General features: G+C 41.1%; 1 protein-coding gene across 3 annotated transcripts; it reads right to left on the bottom strand.

Moving 5' to 3' along the window:
* Positions 1-484: 484 nt before the first annotated feature.
* LOC110380954 (zinc finger protein 37 homolog) lies at positions 485-19573 on the bottom strand. 3 transcript variants are annotated; one of them, XM_064043340.1, is made up of 15 exons: positions 19326-19573; positions 18590-18703; positions 13662-13856; positions 12941-13106; positions 12138-12286; positions 11220-11348; positions 10307-10395; positions 7244-7381; positions 6726-6833; positions 6244-6364; positions 5540-5622; positions 4731-4848; positions 2386-2490; positions 1286-1420; positions 485-649 (listed from the first exon to the last, which is right to left on the bottom strand). In XM_064043340.1, the coding sequence occupies exons 1-15, from the start codon at positions 19458-19460 to the stop codon at positions 599-601; spliced, it is 1836 nt and encodes a 611-aa protein (XP_063899410.1). In that variant the 5' UTR covers positions 19461-19573; the 3' UTR covers positions 485-598. The 3 variants fall into 3 exon arrangements, with proteins under 3 accessions (XP_063899410.1, XP_063899411.1, XP_063899412.1); XM_064043341.1 differs by having other exon boundaries at positions 7259-7381; XM_064043342.1 differs by lacking the exon at positions 19326-19573 and adding an exon at positions 16757-16847.
* Between the last annotated feature and the right edge of the window lie 145 nt (positions 19574-19718).

Below are 19718 nucleotides of genomic sequence, written 5' to 3'. Positions count from 1 at the left end.
GTCGACGGCGACCTTCATAAGGTCGTCTGTCCACCGTTTCTTGTTTCTTGTCTTTGTTAGCTTTAAACCATGAACTTTTCCCTTTCCGCATACAAAGCCATATATGGATGCCAAAGTGTATGACTTTTTTTTTCATGTTAAAAATATTTTATTTTCTTGAGAAGGCCATTAGGTTAAGATGGTTTAAACCTAGCATTATTTTAACTAAACGTACCTCCCCACTCAGAGACATTTAATGGTTACTTAAGCCATTCCTTAGTGAAGGATTTGTATGACATTCCGTCACTAAGGAGTGACTTAAGTAATCATTTAATGTCTCTGAGTGGGGAGGTAAGTGACTGAATCGTTGGTCTAGTGGTCGCAAACGCGACTAAGTAAGTGCACCTGTGTCTGCGCAAATGCTTGTGCACTATAATATGTCCTGCGCAGCTGGCTGATCTCCTTATATGAGAACAGCCGCCGTAGCCGATAATTGGCCTTTTTATTATTATTTTAACTAAAACGGGTGCTTTCTAATACCACGTTTTATAATAAGGTGGTTATAATTTAACTTATATCTACATACATATAGGTACTACAGTATATCGGTGAGGTGTAACTATGGTATGTCGGGTGCGGGCGGCGCGGGGGGAGGTACACTGCGCCCTAACTGTAATGACAAAAAGTCAGTACAAACAACAGTTGAAAATTGACAGCTGTCAACTGCACATAAGACGCGGTGTCACCTTATAAGTGGAAGTGTGACAACTGTGTCGAATTGTAAGTGTGGCGAATATATGTGTAGAAACACCGTTCTCAATATGACATCAATTCATTACGTCAATGAGCATGCTAATATTGTGGGCTTTTTTTCAAAATACACACTAGACTAACTAGACTAAAGTGTGCTACTAAACTTAAGTGTCTATGTGTTTACAAAATCTTTGAAAAGTTATATGGCCTGAATATAAGGTGAGTTTGTTCACAAAAAGAGTGCATCTCATACAGAGTTGAAAAGTGAGTATGTAACGGTGAGAACTGATTTTGTTAAAATGAAAAAATGAGTTTCTTAAAATGAAAAATGAGTTTCTTAAAATGAAAAAATGAGTTTGTTATAATGAAAAATGAGTTTGTTACAATGAAAAATCAGTTTGTTACAATGAAAAAATGAGTTTGTTACAATGAAAAGTGAGTATGTTACAATGAAGAGTGACTTTGTTACAATGAAAAGTGAGTATGTTACGATGAAAAGTGAGTATGTTACAATGAAAAGTGAGTTCTATAAGTGAGTTAAAACACTACATACCTTATGTTTAAGATGCACGAGCCTCGTATGGTTGTACAGCGCAGCTTCATACCCGAACGATGCGGCACACACAGCGCAGCGGAAGGGACGCTCGCCCGAGTGCGCGCGGAGATGTCCTTCTAGACTTTTCTTAGTCTGACAACACACAGTTATTATACACGTAAACTAACGTTATTCTGTGGAGAATTATTACCCGTACAGGGGTATTAATTAACTCATATCCTTTCAAAGCTCTGAGCTTCGATAATTTTTGCGTGAAAGATAAGAATTTCAAAAATTACTTCGTGATAATCACGACTGATCGGGCTTTGTATATAATGGTAAGTAAGGTAAAACAACAAAAAACCGTTGTATACTTGAATCTTCAGCGAAGCATTCAAATATTTTGCTTTACAAATAAATAAAAACACTAGCCTATTTATCGAAAAAGATTATCAAGCTACTTTTTACCTCTTCAGGCATAAAGTTTTTCAGAATATAATACAAATCTTCGGACTTACAATATAATAGTTTCACTTATTCTAATGTTACCGGTGTAGAAATAATTAATAGATTTTAAAAACAAAAAGCTTTATTATTTTATTAACTAGTCAAGCTACTATATAAAATGACAAAAAATTAAATGTTTTACATATATTTTGTTAACGTACAGTCAAGAAATGTCAAAGAACAATGTCAGACGTCCATAGTAACTTAGGCTCAATAAAAATATTTCATGTACAGTGAAAATTCTTACTGTTATTTGTGTAGTTTAATATCAGAAGCTTTTCTATGTTTTCCACTTTTGCATTGAACTTCTCAAAACCAAATTATTAAAACGAAAAACCTGAACTCGATAAACAAAATAATTACTTATTAAAATGATTTTTTTTTTTTAAAGTTCTAGATAACAATTAAATATTTTATAAGAAGTTAGTATTACATATTAAAATTGTTGCAGTAAAGAACTTTGTATCCGTGAGAATTTAGTTTTAAAAGTTGATTGGGTGGGCCGAAACCTGACATTGTTCTTTACAATTTAAAAATTCTGATGTGCGATTGAAATCTATAAGTATTACCTAAATTAATGGTAGAGTTAGTTATATTAGTACAATACTCACGAGATAAGCCTTCCCGCAAGTATGACACACGTGGTTCCTGCGCGGCGCGGCGTCGCGGTGCCGCGAGCGCATGTGAGCACGAAGCACCGGACGAGACGCACACGCCTATACATATATTATTAATGAAGGAGATCATTCAAGTCTCGAACATTTTGTACCCAAAAATGAAAGTGCCGGCCAGAAGAAAAAAATAGAAGATTCTTGTAGAGGATAATGCCCTGAAGATTTTTTACTATTACAAGAATTGTCTACAATTAGCCCCTAGGCTGCTATTTGACTTTGAAAATCCCAAAAAATCCCACAATGTTTGGAGCATTACCTACATTACAGCCCCAAACTGGAGAAGCCAGCCGCTGCCTTCAAACGACTCCTGCCCGACCTGGGAAGTCATCAAATGACCCCCCCTCTCGCTGTGGGAAAGTCAGACTCTTACTGATTAAAACCCATCATGGGGAAACCAGGGCGGATTACCGCGGCCCTGGTTTCCCCATGATTTTGATGTTGGCATTTGATGACTTCCCAGGTCGAATAGGAGTCGTTTGAAGGCAACGGCTGGCTTCTCCAGTTTGGGGCTGTAATGAAATGCTCCAAACATTGTGGGACTTTTTAGTATTTTCAAAGTCAAATAGCAGCCTGGGGGTTAATTGTAGACAATGAGGGTTTTCTAAAATGGCGTCCACGAGGTGGCAGCACCGAGGCGTCAGGTCCAAGTACCCGTCAAAGTGCTTATCTTTTTAGTGATTTTTATTGTATAATTAAAGCACTGCATTAGTGTTTTACAATTACAGTTGAGTAGATAAAAAAACTAAATCATATTGTGTAAACAAATTCTAGTACGTTGCGTTATCTGCCGTTCAACGAGCTTTTCCTTAGTACCAGTGACTTTTGCACCCCTCTTTCTAAGCTCAATTTTTAGTTCGGAAAACTTATTCCAACCGTAGTCCATAATAAAATCAATAACACTTCCAATATAACAGAATTTCAATAAACAATTAGTTCGGACCCTACAATTCCATACTATTTGACAGCTGTTTGGACCTGACGCATACGAAGCGCCGCCTGGCGGCAGAAAAAATCTCGAAAACCCTCATTCTTGTAATAGTAAAAAATCTTCAGGGCATTATTCTCTACAAGAATCTACTATTTTTTTCTTCTGGCCGGCACTTTCAGTTTTGGGTACGAAATGAATGTTCTCCTTTAGTTATTTATTTTATTTATTAACAATTTATGTACACACACACACACACATAATAAGAAAGAAGACAGGAAAGAAAGAATTTACAAAGGTAATGCTTATTATTTAATTTAAGAGCAATTCATATCATTATTGAGGATTGCCATAACTTATCTATTTATCCGTTTTCCGATTAGAGATTCGATTTTAAATTATATAATCAGAAGTTAATGTTGAAATCCATGACAGTAAAAAAATTATCAAAAAATGTGTTGATTGAATTTTGTCATAAGCTGTAAGGTAAATTATAAACGAATAGATTTCTATCGAAATCTAATGTTACTCATAATGCCGGTAAGTCAAATTAATATTCATACACATTTGCATAGCATTTGACAACCATTTAACTTTACCAAATTCAATAACTATACTACTGTTGCTTATATGCATCTGTGCATGCATGCATGCATGGCACTATACTCACAAAGCTACAGCCGGGCACGGAGCAATGCACGGGCGTCGCCTTGAGATGCACAGCTAGCGTGTGATGTGCATGCATGCATGCATGGCACTATACTCACAAAGCTACAGCCGGGCACGGAGCAATGCACGGGCGTCGCCTTGAGATGCACAGCTAGCGTGTGATGTGCATGCATGCATGCATGGCACTATACTCACAAAGCTACAGCCGGGCACGGAGCAATGCACGGGCGTCGCCTTGAGATGCACAGCTAGCGTGTGATGTGCATGCATGCATGCATGCATGGCACTATACTCACAAAGCTACAGCCGGGCACGGAGCAATGCACGGGCGTCGCCTTGAGATGCACAGCTAGCGTGTGATGTGCATGCATGCATGCATGGCACTATACTCACAAAGCTACAGCCGGGCACGGAGCAATGCACGGGCGTCGCCTTGAGATGCACAGCTAGCGTGTGATGTGCATGCATGCATGCATGCATGGCACTATACTCACAAAGCTACAGCCGGGCACGGAGCAATGCACGGGCGTCGCCTTGAGATGCACAGCTAGCGTGTGATGTGCATGCATGCATGCATGGCACTATACTCACAAAGCTACAGCCGGGCACGGAGCAATGCACGGGCGTCGCCTTGAGATGCACAGCTAGCGTGTGATGTGCATGCATGCATGCATGGCACTATACTCACAAAGCTACAGCCGGGCACGGAGCAATGCACGGGCGTCGCCTTGAGATGCACAGCTAGCGTGTGGTCGTGTAGACGGGATGCCTTCAGGAACCGCTTGTCGCATGACGTGCATGCATATCTGTAACATGCATGCATATATTAATACCACGCAAAACAAACTCAAAACATGACACACTATCCAGAAAAAACAAAATTAACCTGAAGGAAACTACATAAGATAAACATAAAAGTAACAAGTAAAAAACGTTCATATGCGTAATTACAACTAATAACATCTTGTACTCAGTTGAGTACACAAAGGTACCTGTATGCACTATACTCAATTTCCTATACTCAAATTAGAACATTATGTCGCGAACTCAGTTGAGTACTACTAGGTACCTCTGTGTACTCAACTGAGTTCGCGACATAATGTTCTAATTTGAGTATAAGACGTAGTACTCATTGTATCATACTCGTAGATATACTTCACAAGTAAAAAGAGAAACCAATAAGAAGCTTCATAAAGAAAATAACCACTCTTCAATTGTACTTCTTAAAGTACTTATATGTGTAATGATTAACTGTATCGTATCAAATATTAGCATGCCAAAATGGAAGAATGTACTTGGATTCTTCAACACATAATTCTGAGCAAATAAATATTCGAGTATATTAGTGTACTCACTTGAGTACACAATGCAGTGTCCTCGTATAAGTACACAAATAAAGCAGTGTACTCACTTGAGTACGTAATATCTTGTAGGTACTCACTCGAGTACACAATGCAGTGTCCTCGTTTAAGTACACAAATAAAGCAGTGTACTCACTTGAGTTGTGCGGGATCGACGTGTTTGAGACTATACTTCATGTGTTGTGTGTACGACATGCGATTCTTGAACGTTACATCACACTGAAACAAATAATTATTAACATAAGAAAATCTTTAATTCCAACTAGGCTGAAAATCAGCACCTATTCGGATTAATGATAAAGTTAGTGTAATGAAAAATGAACAATAGGTAAATACATATATTAATATTTTTAACACGCTTATATTAGCTTCACTTGTAAGTATGTATGTAAGAAAATCTTGGAATCTTAATTTGACCCACTTCCCGGTCTTCGATTACGATGAAATTTTGCACACGCTCTGAGTTCTGATGACAATACATGACTAGCTTACTTAGTTTTTTAACTATTAATTTTTAATTTACACTTTCCACCTATGTATAGTGAAAAATATAATACATAAAGTATGGACTGAATATGTGCTTGAGTGGAGACCACGGACTAGCAAGCGCAGCGTAGGACGTCCACCAACAAGGTGGACAGACGATCTTATAAAGGTCGCCGTCGACGCTGGATGCAGGTCGCCTCCAACAGGTATCTGTGGAGATCTAAGGGGGAGGCCTATGTTCAGCAGTGGACGTCCTATGGCTGAGATGATGATGATGATGATGATGATGATGACCTTCGAAAAGTGTTGATTTTTAGCCTACTTTGAATAAATGTAATTGTATATTTTACATACCTGGTAACAATACAGGTTGGCATGTGCGTCATGAGTCATGGCATGCACTTGCATCGCCTTCTTGAACAGAAAGCGCTTGTCGCAGCGAGAACACGAGAATTCCTTCTCACCCGAGTGGATACTGACACACAAACGTACAGACATGTTTATTAATCTATACATATGTATTATCTTGCCTGACCTGGTTCGATTCCAGGTCAGGCAAGTACCAATGCAGCTTTTCTAAGTTTGTATGTACTATCTAAGTATATCTTAGACACCATTGACTGTGTTTCGAATGGCACGTTAAACTGTAGGTCCCGGCTGTCATTGAACATCCTTGGCAGTCGTTACCCAACCAAGGGGTTGCCCGGGTAACTGGGTTGAGGAGTTCAGATAGGGCAGTCGCTTCTTGTAAAGCACTGGTACTCAGCTGCATCCGGTTAGACTGGAAGCCGACTGGAGAAAAAGGGTTCGGAGGATGATGACAAATAATAACTCACAAGAGATGCGTCCTCAACGATGTTCTATCCCGGAACGTCTTCCCGCAAAGCTCGCATCGCTGTCGCTCCGCGTGACTCTTCATATGACTGCGCAACTTTGCCAAACTACTGCATATATATAATAATATGATGTTAACAAAAAGTCCGACCCTTTTTTTAACGACGTCAAAAATCATCAAATGACCCCTCCCGCTGTGGGTTAGCAGCGGTGAGGGAGTGTCAGACTCTTACTGACTAAAAACCGTCGTGTTCCGTCGTAGGCGTTTTATGTATCAGGGCCGCGGTATTTCTTTCGAACAAGCCGCAGCCCCGGCAGGCCTTGGCCCTGCTGGGCCCCGCTGGGGATGCTGACATGTCTACTGCGGTGTGCAGTATAGTTACCGGCACAGATATTGAGCTCTCGGCGGAGGAGTGGGGATCGCTTTGCGCACTGTACACATACGGCAATAACCCAATAAATCGCTTCTGCGCAGCTGAAGGCCAGGGCTCAATATCCGTGCCGATAACTGTACACTTACACATAACATACTAACGCGTCAGTATGTCCGCATAGACGGCACGTGTGTTGAGGCGGCGGCGCGGTGTGTCGGCGACTGCAGTGGTCGGCCGCCACTCCCGCGCGAGACATCGTGTGACCGCATACTGTGCAGCGCCATCTGTGAGACAAGAAGAACAATTATGGCTGATCCTCGCGTTATACTCGTGAACGGGTGCTGCTGGCGGTACCAGGTCGTGTTGATGGCTATTGACACTTTATACATTTTAGTATGATTTTCTATTAGCTTTTTTTTTTTTGAAGTAAATAATAATACTGTAGTCCTAGCAGGTACACCTTGTTTGTGTTGTACAGCTACAACATAAACATCTGCACATGTAGGTGGGCACGCTGATTCTATGCTTATATTAAAAATACATTTTTATTTTATTAACAGGAGGCTTTAGATACACTTAATGGATTATAAGTAATGCTTGAGTACTTAGTCTTTATAGGTGTAAATCTGTGTGCTAGCCTACTTGTGTTCAGTTTGTTTTTTTTTCTTTCTTAATTTTATATAATAGTTATCATGTGATAATGATATTTTTATGACTTATTGACTTGTTTTGTATACATTCTGGTTCTTCAAACCTTACAGACAGACATGTGTTGCTGGGGAGTTTGTTGCGCCACTTCTTCTTCCCAGCAAAAACACATTGGAAGTAGTGAAGGGCGGGCGTTTTGGGGGCTGTCTTTTGTTTTTGACGTTCGAAAAGTGCTGATTTATCAGCCTAATTTGAATAAACGATTTTGAGTTTGAGTTTGAGTTATGGGTAACGGAGATGATGATTAAATAAATCTAAATAACAGACAAAAAAACAACGCCTTTAAAGCTTGAAACAAAGAATTATTAAGTCACCATCATTATATCGTCTATCTATAATAATACAAAATTATTTAAAAAACAAAAGTTATTACACTTTTTAGTTATCCTGCAAACTAAATCTTTATATATTTGTCGGCGCGTTTATAACATTAAAATTATGAGCGGGTAACCCCGAATAGAGTAGTAAGTGTCACGACGAGTGATGGCAGCAGTCATTCTGGTGACAGGTGCCAACTGAATTGTGCACATACTAACATCATCGTCATGCGCGTTGAGTGGAAACCCGGTGAGACCGATCCATTTATGCTTTATGTTGAGGTTATTTGTCATACGACATTTATAAACTTGAAAGGCAGTTTCAATCGCGTTAAAAATTAAAACCTCAAGTTAGAATATTTCAGTTTTTGCGTCATTGATTGATTGACTGTGCATCAGACTATAGATTTTTGGTAACATTTGGCGCTAAGCTGTACCAATGACGGATACCGGGGTGACTTGAAAAGACCCGTTGGCCTGCGTGATGGCATCGGGGTGACCAAGAAGTGACCTGTGTAAAGTCTGCGGTACTGTTGTTTTTATTGTGTTAAGCTGTACCTGTGATGGGTATCGGGGTGACCTGGAAGAGACTCGTTGGCCTGTGTGACGGCATAGGGGTGACCAGGAAGAGACCCGTATACATCTGTGGTACAGTTGGTAACATGTGTCTGACAGCTTGGCTAAGGGAACCCTGTGTGACAGCAGCCTGTGTGGCAATGACTAGCCTGTGTGGCAATGACTAGCCTGTGTGGCAATGACTGGCCTGTGTGGCAATGACTAGCCTGTGTGGCAATGACTAGCCTGTGTGGCAATGACTAGCCTGTGTGGCAATCACTGGACTGTGTGGCAATGACTAGCCTGTGTGGCAATGACTGGACTGTGTGGCAATGACTAGCCTGTGTGGTAATGACTGGACTGTGTGGCAATGACTAGCCTGTGTGGCACCGACTAGCCTATGTGGCAACGACTAGACTGTGTGGCACCGACTAGCCTGTGTGGCAATAACTAGCCTGTGTAGCAACGAATAGCCTGCGTGGAAATGAGTATCCTGTGTGGCAATGATTAGAGTCTGTGGCAATGACTAACCTGTGTGGCAGCAATCGGCTCGTGTGGCATTGACTTTCGGAAATGTGTGACTTTAGGGAAACATTTCGTTGCGTTTGGACTTCAAATTTGTAACCACTGTAAGATGTTGTACAACATGGACAAAGGGAGTCATTTGAGGGGTCAGGGTGACCGAACGGAGTAGACTGTAAGATGAAACGGTACACACGAGGACGTGTGATAATGCAGGACGGCCGTGTCGGCGCGTTTATAACATTAAAATTATGAGCGGGTAACCCCGAATAGAGTAGTAAGTGTCACGACGAGTGATGGCAGCAGTCATTCTGGTGACAGGTGCCAACTGAATTGTGCACATACTAACCTATTGGCTCGAAATCCCATTTCCATCTTACTGATTGTGTGTGATTGTGAATAAAATGGTGAGGAAACCAAATAATGGAACGGTGGACTACACAAGCGTGCCTTTATTTTTGAATTCCGGTCGTTACAACGCCCGAGATGCAACGTGACAGCCATGACCGCCGCGAGGCTCCTTCTGACGCTCCCACATATTCATAAAATGTGTATTTAAGAAATGCCTACTCTTAAAAATAATGGCGTCTTAAAAATAACACTAACCCTCAAAAAACAACAGCCATAATACAAACATTCTGTCTATGGGAATCTGATGAAATCTACAAGCTATGTCAGCAGAAACTTTTGAATGGGAAAATAAGTCAGTTTTTCTGTATTGAAAAATAGTTACCTGAGTCGTGGTGGCCTAGTGGGCAAAGAACTAACCTCTCGAGTATGAGGGTGCGGGTTCGATTCCAGTTCAGGCAAGTACCAATGCAACTTTTCTAAGTTTGTATGTACTGTCTCAGTATATCTTAGACACCAATGACTGTGTTTCGGATGGCACGTTAAACTGTAGGTCCCGGCTTGACAATCGTTACGGGAGTCAGAAGCCAGTAAGTCTGACACCAGTCTAACCAATGGGTATTGGGTTGCCCGGGTAACTGGGTTGAGGGGGTCAGATAGGGCAGTCGCTCCTTGTAAAGCATCGGTACTCAGCTACATCCAGTTAGACTGGAAGCCGACCCCAACATGGTTGGTAAAAAGGCTCTGAGGAGGACTTACCTAAGTCGATGTCTTCTCTTATGTGCACTGAGCGCATGCGCGTGCTTGCAGCGAACATGACACACGTTACACTCCAGTGGACCCGCGCTCTGGAATATAGCCACGGGGACGTTAGCCATGAGCCACTCAAATGGTGTGCTTAGTAGCTCCGAAGTATATGACCAAGTACATCAGTAACCCATATAAAATACTATTGTTTAAGTAATTTTAAATTAATGAAAAACGTGTTCAACCACTGACACTTTAGTAGCAACGGTAACATTGCTTGCAAAAATAAATTAGCCAGTTGGTATACATAGGTTGATATATAGGTACGACTATAGATTTATAGATAGCGCCTACGTCAAAAAGACTGTTTTGTATTAAACTGACAACTTGCTAATTTATTTTTGCAAGGCGCAAAAACTCATTTTTCATATCTTTTAATCTACGGAATCGATGTGGTCCAAAATTTAATTCTGGAGGGTAGCAACTAGGTAGCAACTCTGGGTGAAAAAAAAACTCAACACTTTTGCGCCGTTTCATCACACTAGGACAAGTGTCAGCCATCCTGATATCAGAATGGCTGTCACCTTTAGATGTTGAATATCTTCAAAACCACGGGGGTAGCAAATGGTAGCAACTAATGGTAGCTAGAAGCAATTAGGTAGCAACTCTCTATATGTATTTCGAGAAGATCGGTGATGTGCGATCCTGACACAGACGTGATATTGGCCAACCTGATACTGTCTTGGTGTCGTACAGTCAACTTCAGGTCAGTGGTAACAGTTTTATAGGAAAATCGTACTTATTACTATTGAGTTAAGGTGCATGACAGTTACCGCTGATGTGCAGTCTACCGTACATGGGTTACTATCGCTATATGTGTCTTTCTGCGTGTGAGTGTGTGCGTGTTGTGTGTGTGTACACTGACCGCGTCATGCTTGTTCATGTGCGCGAGCAGCTTGGCGCGGTGGTTGAAACCGAGCACACAGTGGGCGCAGCGGTACTGCTGGCCGGAGTAGGCCGCGCTCGATAGCCCGCGCTGCCGTTCAGCCTCCACCTGTGGTAGTGGGGTCAGTGGACGTCAGAACATGGTACTATCAACCAATGACATGTATGTGTGTTATATATCTACATTGAGCAAATCGTAAAGACAATCAAATATAAATGCTTGTACTTCCGTATGCGCTGCAAAGGACAGGCATACATGTTATTGCTCGATAGTAAAAATGAACTTCCAAGCACAAGGACGTTTTGTGATCATATTTAAACTTGTTCGAAGCGGCTGTCAGTTTTTATCATCTCAGCTGATATCACCATCTAAGAGGACTGATAGGAACAGAACTACGTGATCACTAATTAAGTGATCGGATAATCTAACAAAGACAAATTGACCTGCAAAGTTCTAGATGTTCCAGGAAGTTGTTCACTCTCAAAAAAGGTACCCCTGCACTAAGCCAGCCTTCTTGAAATCACAAAGGGGAGTCTTATTAAGCCCTTTTAAGGGCACTAAAGAAAAACTTGTAGTTCCAAAACTTTTAAGATCTTTGGGAAGCTAGTCTACTAAGGGTTGGACCACATCTGGCAGCACGGAATCGCATTTGTTCCGCCTGTGCTACCCGTGCTGCAGTATGCTGCGCTTCAGCGTTCCGGAGTCTCCCTGCCAGCCATTGCATTTTGTCCGTGATGCCGATCAAGATTAATCCCTCGAGGATTCCGCCGCGTGCTATCGCATTATGCTTTCTGTCTCGGTCTAGCAAATGGCAGTTCTAAGCGACAGAAAGAGAAAGGGCGACGGAAAAAGGCGATTCCGTGCTGCCAGATGTGGTTCAACCCTTTATCCACTGACCTCTTCCCAGCTAAGTACAACACATTCAAGCATGCCATCAGGCACATTCAGTTGCTTCAACTTCAGCCTGACGCGTGGGTTGTCCACCACGCCCGGCGGCCTCTCGCGCTTCGGCCCAGGACACTTTCGACGGTCTATCTTAGGTAAGGCTGGAAATATGTCCATTTATTTATATCCACAGATTTAGGTCCACCAACAAGGTGGACAGACGACCTTATAAAGGTCGCCGGAAGACGCTGGATGCAGGTCGCCTCCAACAGGTATCTGTGGAGATCTAGGGGGGAGGCCTATGTTCAGCAGTAGACGTCCTATGGCTGAGATAATGATGATGATGATGATATCCACAGAAGCCTTTCAACAATTACATTCATATGTCTGGGTCGGCTTCCAGTCTAACTGATCTGTCAAACCCTATAATTCTTTTTGATATGGGAAATCATCAAATGATCCCTCCCGCTGTGTCTGCAGCGTGAGGGAGTGTCAGACTCTTACTGACTAAAACATCATGTTCCTTCTGGAGCTCTTTATTAACCAGGGCCGCGGTAACTCTTTCAACCAATCGTGCAGCCCCGGCAGGCTTTGGCCCTGGGCCCCACTGGGGTTTGCTGTTTCTCTCTGGAAACCTATATACCTTGACAAGACGTTCTGGATTCTGACTACCCGTAACGACTGCCAAAAATGTTCAAATGACACACTAATATCACGTGTGACACACTTAACTGTAGAAGGTTAGACTGGAAGCTGACCCCAACATATTTGTGACAAGACAAACGAATATAGACAATTAACGCTCTATCACTTACCATCATCTTTCTTCTTCTTCCTCCCTCTCTTCTCCCCCGCCCCCTTCTTACTCCGCTTCTTGTGTAGCGGTTCATCATCAGACTCATTGAAGTCATCTTCTTTTGTTTTATAACTAACGCTTATATCTAACTGGTTTGGTTGCGAGATCTCTGGTTTTAATACTGTCTGCAAAATAGTACACATTCAAAATAGACTGAAAATCTAAAAAAAATAATGAGAGTTTCTAGAATGACCACTTCACCACTCTTCCTGTGTTTTTGATGGGAAAAGTGGCTATCTGTTAAGCTAGAAAAACTATTTATTATGAAAATCAAGTCAATCAAGAAAACGTGCCGCGGCTCTCGTTACGGTAAAGATTAGTCATACTTTAGATAATTCGTATACCAGTATTTAAATGTAGTGAATTTGTTTCACTTTTTCCAATGGTATATTAGTAGAATCCTAAAGGCGAAGATTTTATTAGCTTGACTGAGTTATTTCAGAATAACAGGACCGATTCGAAAATCCATTTCAGTGTTACATACCTTATTTATAGAGGGAAGCTATAAGCTTATCTCATCTTCAATCTTAGTAACTATAATCATCGGCAAGGATATTGAGCCCTGACCTTCACCTGCGCAGAAGTGATTTATTGGTTTATTGCCTTAAGTGTACAGTGCGCAAAGCGATCCCCACTCTGTCGCCGAGAGCTCATTATCCGTGCCGATAACTATAACATACCTTAAAATCCTCATCACCTCCCTGACCGCCATCATCTAGGTAACATCCTCCGTCATCCAGTCCATCTTCTACCTTTATAAACGCTAGCTCTTTGGGCGTTACATCTATACTTGTCTTAACATCACTGACGGATCTGGGCGTTTTAGTGTAACTGTCGGCGGGCTGTGATGGTAGAGTAGACTGAGATGAGGCGATCTGCAATTGTTTATTTGGTTTTAACAAATGACTGGTCTTATGTATCTTGTGGGATATACGAAGGATATAAGGATATATGAATATTTTTTGGTGAAAAATTGTCTAGTTATTGTTATTGCTAAGGAGAATTACGTTTTGAGAAACGTCGACGCTATGAACGAAGTATAGCTTCCGCCTACGTAGAGTTCGGGTATATCGCGTTTCCAAAAAATTCTTCAAAAGTCCGGGATAAAAAGTATCCTATGTTCTTTCTCAAGGTCAACTCTATCTCTGCACATTTTTTTTTAAATCGGTTCATTGGTCTATACGTGAAAGCGTAACGGACAGACAGACAGAGTTACTTTCGCATTTATAATATTAGTAGGGATGAGTTGCAATTGGAAAGTTAAATCAGGTTATCAACGCATAGCTAAGTAATATTGGGAACTGCGGTTAATATATTTACAACTGCCAGCGAGCCAGTATATCTTGGTACACTGGTCTTAAAGTAATAAGAATTAAATTTAGCGCAAAAATATACAGCATTTCATTAGTTTAACCACCACCTGCCAAAATATACTGGGCGCACTGTACAATTATGTATATCCTAATTGGTCTTACGAATATGTACTTACTTTTGAAGTAAATAGTTTTATAAAGAGAACAGTGTATTTGCGTGTGTATAATCTGGAGTATATGTTTTTAATTATAGTAAGTATTAACATTAGTTAAAACACCACGTGTATAAAAATGCGCGATCACTTCGGCAGCATATCTCATCCTCCGAGCCTTTTCCCAACTATGTTGGGGTCGGCTTCCAGTCTAACCGGATTCAGCTGAGTACCAGTGCTTTACAAGGATCGACTGCCTATCTGACCCCCTCACCCAGTTCCCCGAGCAACTTTAGAATGGTGTCAGACTTACTGGCTTCTGACTATCCGTAACGACTGCCAAAGATGTTCACTGACAGCCGGGACCTACAGTTTAACGTGCCATCCGAAACACTGGCATCCTCTAGGTGTGCGATAACAATAATATTTATCCGGGAAGTAATTCCCTATTAACGCCCTTGAAACAGCTTATATTTAAATTGATGTACATAAATAGCTTATTCCCTCAAGTTACAGCCTCTTTATCGTCCCACTGCTGGGCTGCAGCCTCCTTTCACACGGAGAAGGATTGAGCGTCAATCACCACGCTTGCTCAATGCGGGTTGGTGATTTCGAAGTATATAGTCTAGGTTTCCACGAGATGTATTCCCTCAAGTATAAATAAACTTAGATAGGTATCCTATTCAATACAGCCCCTTGACCCAACGCCGTCCTAGTTTCAATAGAACTGCGATGGATCGATACACCTCAGGTAGCTAGGACATGAATAACTTAATGCAATCACTTGAATGACAGGGGTTCAGTTCTCAGAAACTGTTACTACGAATAGATTGTTACTTAGCAGTATTTTTGTATTTTTAAAGGCTTGTAAGCTCGTGGCTAAGTAACATCCGTAATGATGGTGTCCACGGCCGATTTCGGCCACGGCGGCTGTTCTCATTTACGGAGATCAGCCAGTCGCGCACGACATATAATAGTGCACGAGGATTTGCGCAGACACAGATGCACTCCCTACTCCTTCACTCTCATTACCCGATGGGACGGCGATCCGACACGACCGGAGAGAGATCAGGCGCAGGACCGACATTTACGTGCTCTCCGATGCAGGGGTGACGCAATCACCAACTTCCAGACTACGGGCTGGTTTGTGAAATTTTAAGAAAACCCACAAAGCGATTTCGGCCCGACCCGGGAATCGAACCCGAGGCCTCGAGCACAGCAGCCGCGCTTGCGACCACTAGACCAACGAGGCAGTAACAGCCGTACGGGTCGATCGATCATAAGGTCATGACGAGTTCCTCCGTATTCCGGAAGATAAGTTGTTGGGTCTCGGTTGTTATTTGAAGCCAGAATTTTACAACACATATTAGCAAGGGGTATTGGGTTGCCCGGGTAACTGGGTTGAGGTCGAGGAGGTCAGCTAAGCTGACTTTTTGCATTAAGCACTAGTACATAATTTTTCCTGATATGAATTAGAAGTCTCTTAATCTTTACTAGTGTGGGTGGTAACTGATTAGTATCCTACCAAATATCTATACGGGGACATACACACACATATACGTGGACATACACACACAAATACACAGATAGCACTGTGACTTGGTACACTATTTTGAGACATGTAGAGAATTTAAAAAAAATATTTACTACTATGGAGAAAAAGACCTGTTTGATCGAAACTTCTAATTTAGAAGCTTTAACCAGTATGTACCAAGCCAGAGTTCGGACCTACCAGGCATATGACGAGTGCATAGGATCCGCCTCTCTTAACTTTCATATCTTCTCGAACCTTCTAGAATTCTCCCAAACGTATCTACCAGTCATATAACTAACGTGGGAAGCTCTTATTGGGCAGATTATCTCGCTATCATATGTTAATCGAAGCTCTACTAGAGGCTTCGAACAACTTCTAGAAGATTCTCTTAATGTATAATCATCGGCACGAATCTTGAGCGCTGACCTTCACCTGCGCAGAAGTAATTTATTGGGTCCCTTTTGTGGTATGAAGTGAGGTGCGGGGGTGGGGTAAAGCGGTGATTGGCCCGCAGCGCATCGCGTCATAGCCGTCACTCGGGATTGATTTTGTGCTAATAAATCACTTCTGCGCGGGTGAAGGTCAGCGCTCAAGATTCGTGCCGATGATTATACGTATCAGGCAGATCGATCAGCGATTGATTGACACTTCTCACACTCGGACATACGAGACAAATGACGATTGCATGGAATTCGCATTCTCTATTTGCAAGCAGTTGGTATCCTAGTATCATACAATGTTCTGGAAGCTTCTAGAAGGTTCTCGCGAACACCTACCAGGCAGGTGACGAGGGGAGGCGCTCTCATTGGTCGGTTAGCTGGCCAGCAGCGCCCGCAGCCGCAAGCTATTGGTCTGCGGCCGTGGTTGCTGCGGACAACAAGCGGGGGTACAGTGCGCCCAGGATTCGCTTGACAGCTCGCTACAGTGGGACTAGCGTATACTTCTTACTATATATACTAGTCGCTTATAGGGTGGTAAGCTACGAATCGAGTTAAGTTTGTATATGTTGATTTATGATGTATGTGTTTGTATTGTATTGATTTGTTATGTATGTGTTTTTTAGTTTAGTTTAGAATAAGTTAATAAGAACCCATCTGCCGCATTAGGCAAGTCCTGTAAGGGTAGATGTAAGGTTGTGTAAATAAATAAATAAATAAATATTTATATATGTATTTACAGATGTTGTAGGTTGTTATTGCTGTCACAACTGTTTTAATGTTTAACCTTTACCCAGGACAGTTAAGCAAAGTTCTGTTAAGTCTAATTACAAAGAGTTTAAAAAGTCATTCAGGATGTACAGTCAACTTCAGGTCAGTGGTAACAGTTTTATAGGAAAATCGTACTTATTACTATTGAGTTAAGGTGCATGACAGTTACCACTGATGTGCGGTCTACCGTACAAGGCTATCCTAAGTTTATAGGTTTTACAGGGTAAAATAGCTAATATGTAATTTAACTCATACTCAAAAATCCAACCAGAGGCACCATTGTCTACAAAAAATTTTGAAGACTTTTCTCCTATTTATATTATATTATATTCATATTCATTTATTGAATTATATATTTTACACAAGATGAAAACATTAAATGGTTGACTCAATGGTAAAGATGGTTGGATTGGTTAAAAGATGACATGAGTAAGGCCGTATACATATATGGAAACGCGCCCGACGCCGATAAGCGCTTATAAGTTTCCAGCTTTTGTCGGCGCCGGTCAGCGCTTATCGGCGCGTGTCCAGATATTTTCCTGCGCGGTTTACCAGCGCTCTCAAGTGCCGATAAGCGCTTATAAGTTTCCAGCTTCTTCCAGCTTTCTTTCTGTATACGGCCTTACTCATGTCATCTTTCAGACAATCTAACCATCTTTAACATTGAAGTCAACCACTTAATGTTTTCATAATATAATTCAATAAATGAATAGGAATATAAACAGGAGAAAAGTCTTCAAAATTGTTTGTAGACAATGGTGCCTCTGGTTGGATTTTTTAGTTTTGATTAAATTACAAAGTAAGATGGCAGTGAGTGTCAGTATGATGAGTGTTAGGGAAGAATGGTAGCGGAAGACATATTGCTCCAATCCCAAATGTAATTGGGAACAGGGCAGGAAGAAGTCTTATGTATTACACTACTACTTGTATTATTTTATTCTTTTTTGACTTTGACTTTTTGACTTTGACCAATGTCAAAACTATGAAGACTTGCCCGATTGTAGTACAAGCTGAATTTCAAGCTACTTGTATACAAAATGTATGAAAATCTTGAATGTGAGGTCATATAGAATCATAGGTCATCACGGACTAGCAAGCGCAGCTTAGGACGTCCACCAACAAGATGGACAGACAACCTTATAAAGGTTGCCGGAAGACGCTGGATGCAGGTCGCCTCCAACAGGTATCTGTGGAGATCTAAGGGGGAGGCTTATGTTCAGCAGTGGACGTCCTATGGCTGAGTTGATGATGATGAGGTGATATAACTTGAAATAATTTTAGTTACCAACAAGGTAGTAGTGTCCCATACCACCAATGAAAAGATACAATTTTGTTTTTTGTTAATAGTTTTATTTATAGTATAGTGCAGATGATAGCGTGTGTTACAGCATAGCAGCTTACCAAATGCCGGGACAGTATCTCGTGGGCGTCCTGCACCTGTTGGCGGAAGGTCAGGAACTTCTTAATGCTGGACTTGCACTCGGAGCATAGACGCAGCTTTAGATTCTCTATGTTCTGAAACAATTGATTGGTTCAGTGGGATGACGGCCACTAGAAGAGTACAGAAGGATAAAACATGCTGTGCCAACTACAAATAAAATTACAGAAGGATAAAACATGCTGCGCAAACTACAAATGAAATTACATTAATTATTGAAATAAAAAAATAATATATACAACTACCCCTAAGAAGACCCACTGAAACTACTAATATACACGAATATTTAATAATAATGAGGAAAAATTTTTTTGTTTGTAGAAGCGGTAGTGGGTTATCTTAAGCTCCAAAACTAATAGACTGATTTGGATAATTCTTACACTGTTGGATAGCTACACTCTTCCCGAGTAACATAGTCTATATTTTATCCCGGTACGGGCAGTAGTTCCCACGGGACAGCTAGTTATTTATATTAAGATTGTAGACAAATGAGCATCTTAACTCAAAATTGAATTCGGTAACTGGGTATCCTTAGAAATTCAAATTCCGCAAAACAATTGAAGTTTATTCCAGAAAAAAAAATTGTATCGAAGTAAATAAAAACAAAATAGGATAAAAGTAACTAAATAAAACAAAAACATGTTCTAGTTAACTAATTCATGCACTAGTTATTTTTATATACTTAGTTTCATTACTTACTTGATCGGCCGCTTGATTGAGAATTTCGAAAAACAGTTTCTTAATTTCAATATCAGTGATTTCCACTGGCTGTTGCCGCTCTGGGCTCAGACAGCCTTCACAGACGCCGTCCAAATATCCAGGAGCGTCGCTCATATCTGCTGTTTGAGTTTACAAACTGCTTTTAACAATTAAAATAACATATTTGATGCACTGAATCGCAAAGTGGTAGTTTTTTTCGTTGCAACCTGCACTTTTTTAATTACAAAACAATTTTGTTTGACGTTACGTTGGATGGAGTTCTAGGCTTTTGAGACGAAATAAAAAATACTTTTGTCTCTGGTATTTTTAGGTGAGATCGGGTAGAATGAGGGTCAATTTTTTTGCATTCATTATAAATAAATAACTAAGTTC

This window comes from Helicoverpa armigera, chromosome 31 (genome assembly GCF_030705265.1).
Source record: "Helicoverpa armigera isolate CAAS_96S chromosome 31, ASM3070526v1, whole genome shotgun sequence".
In the NCBI taxonomy this organism is placed as follows: Eukaryota; Metazoa; Arthropoda; class Insecta; order Lepidoptera; family Noctuidae; genus Helicoverpa; species Helicoverpa armigera.
This window is presented reverse-complemented; position numbering and strand designations above follow the sequence as displayed.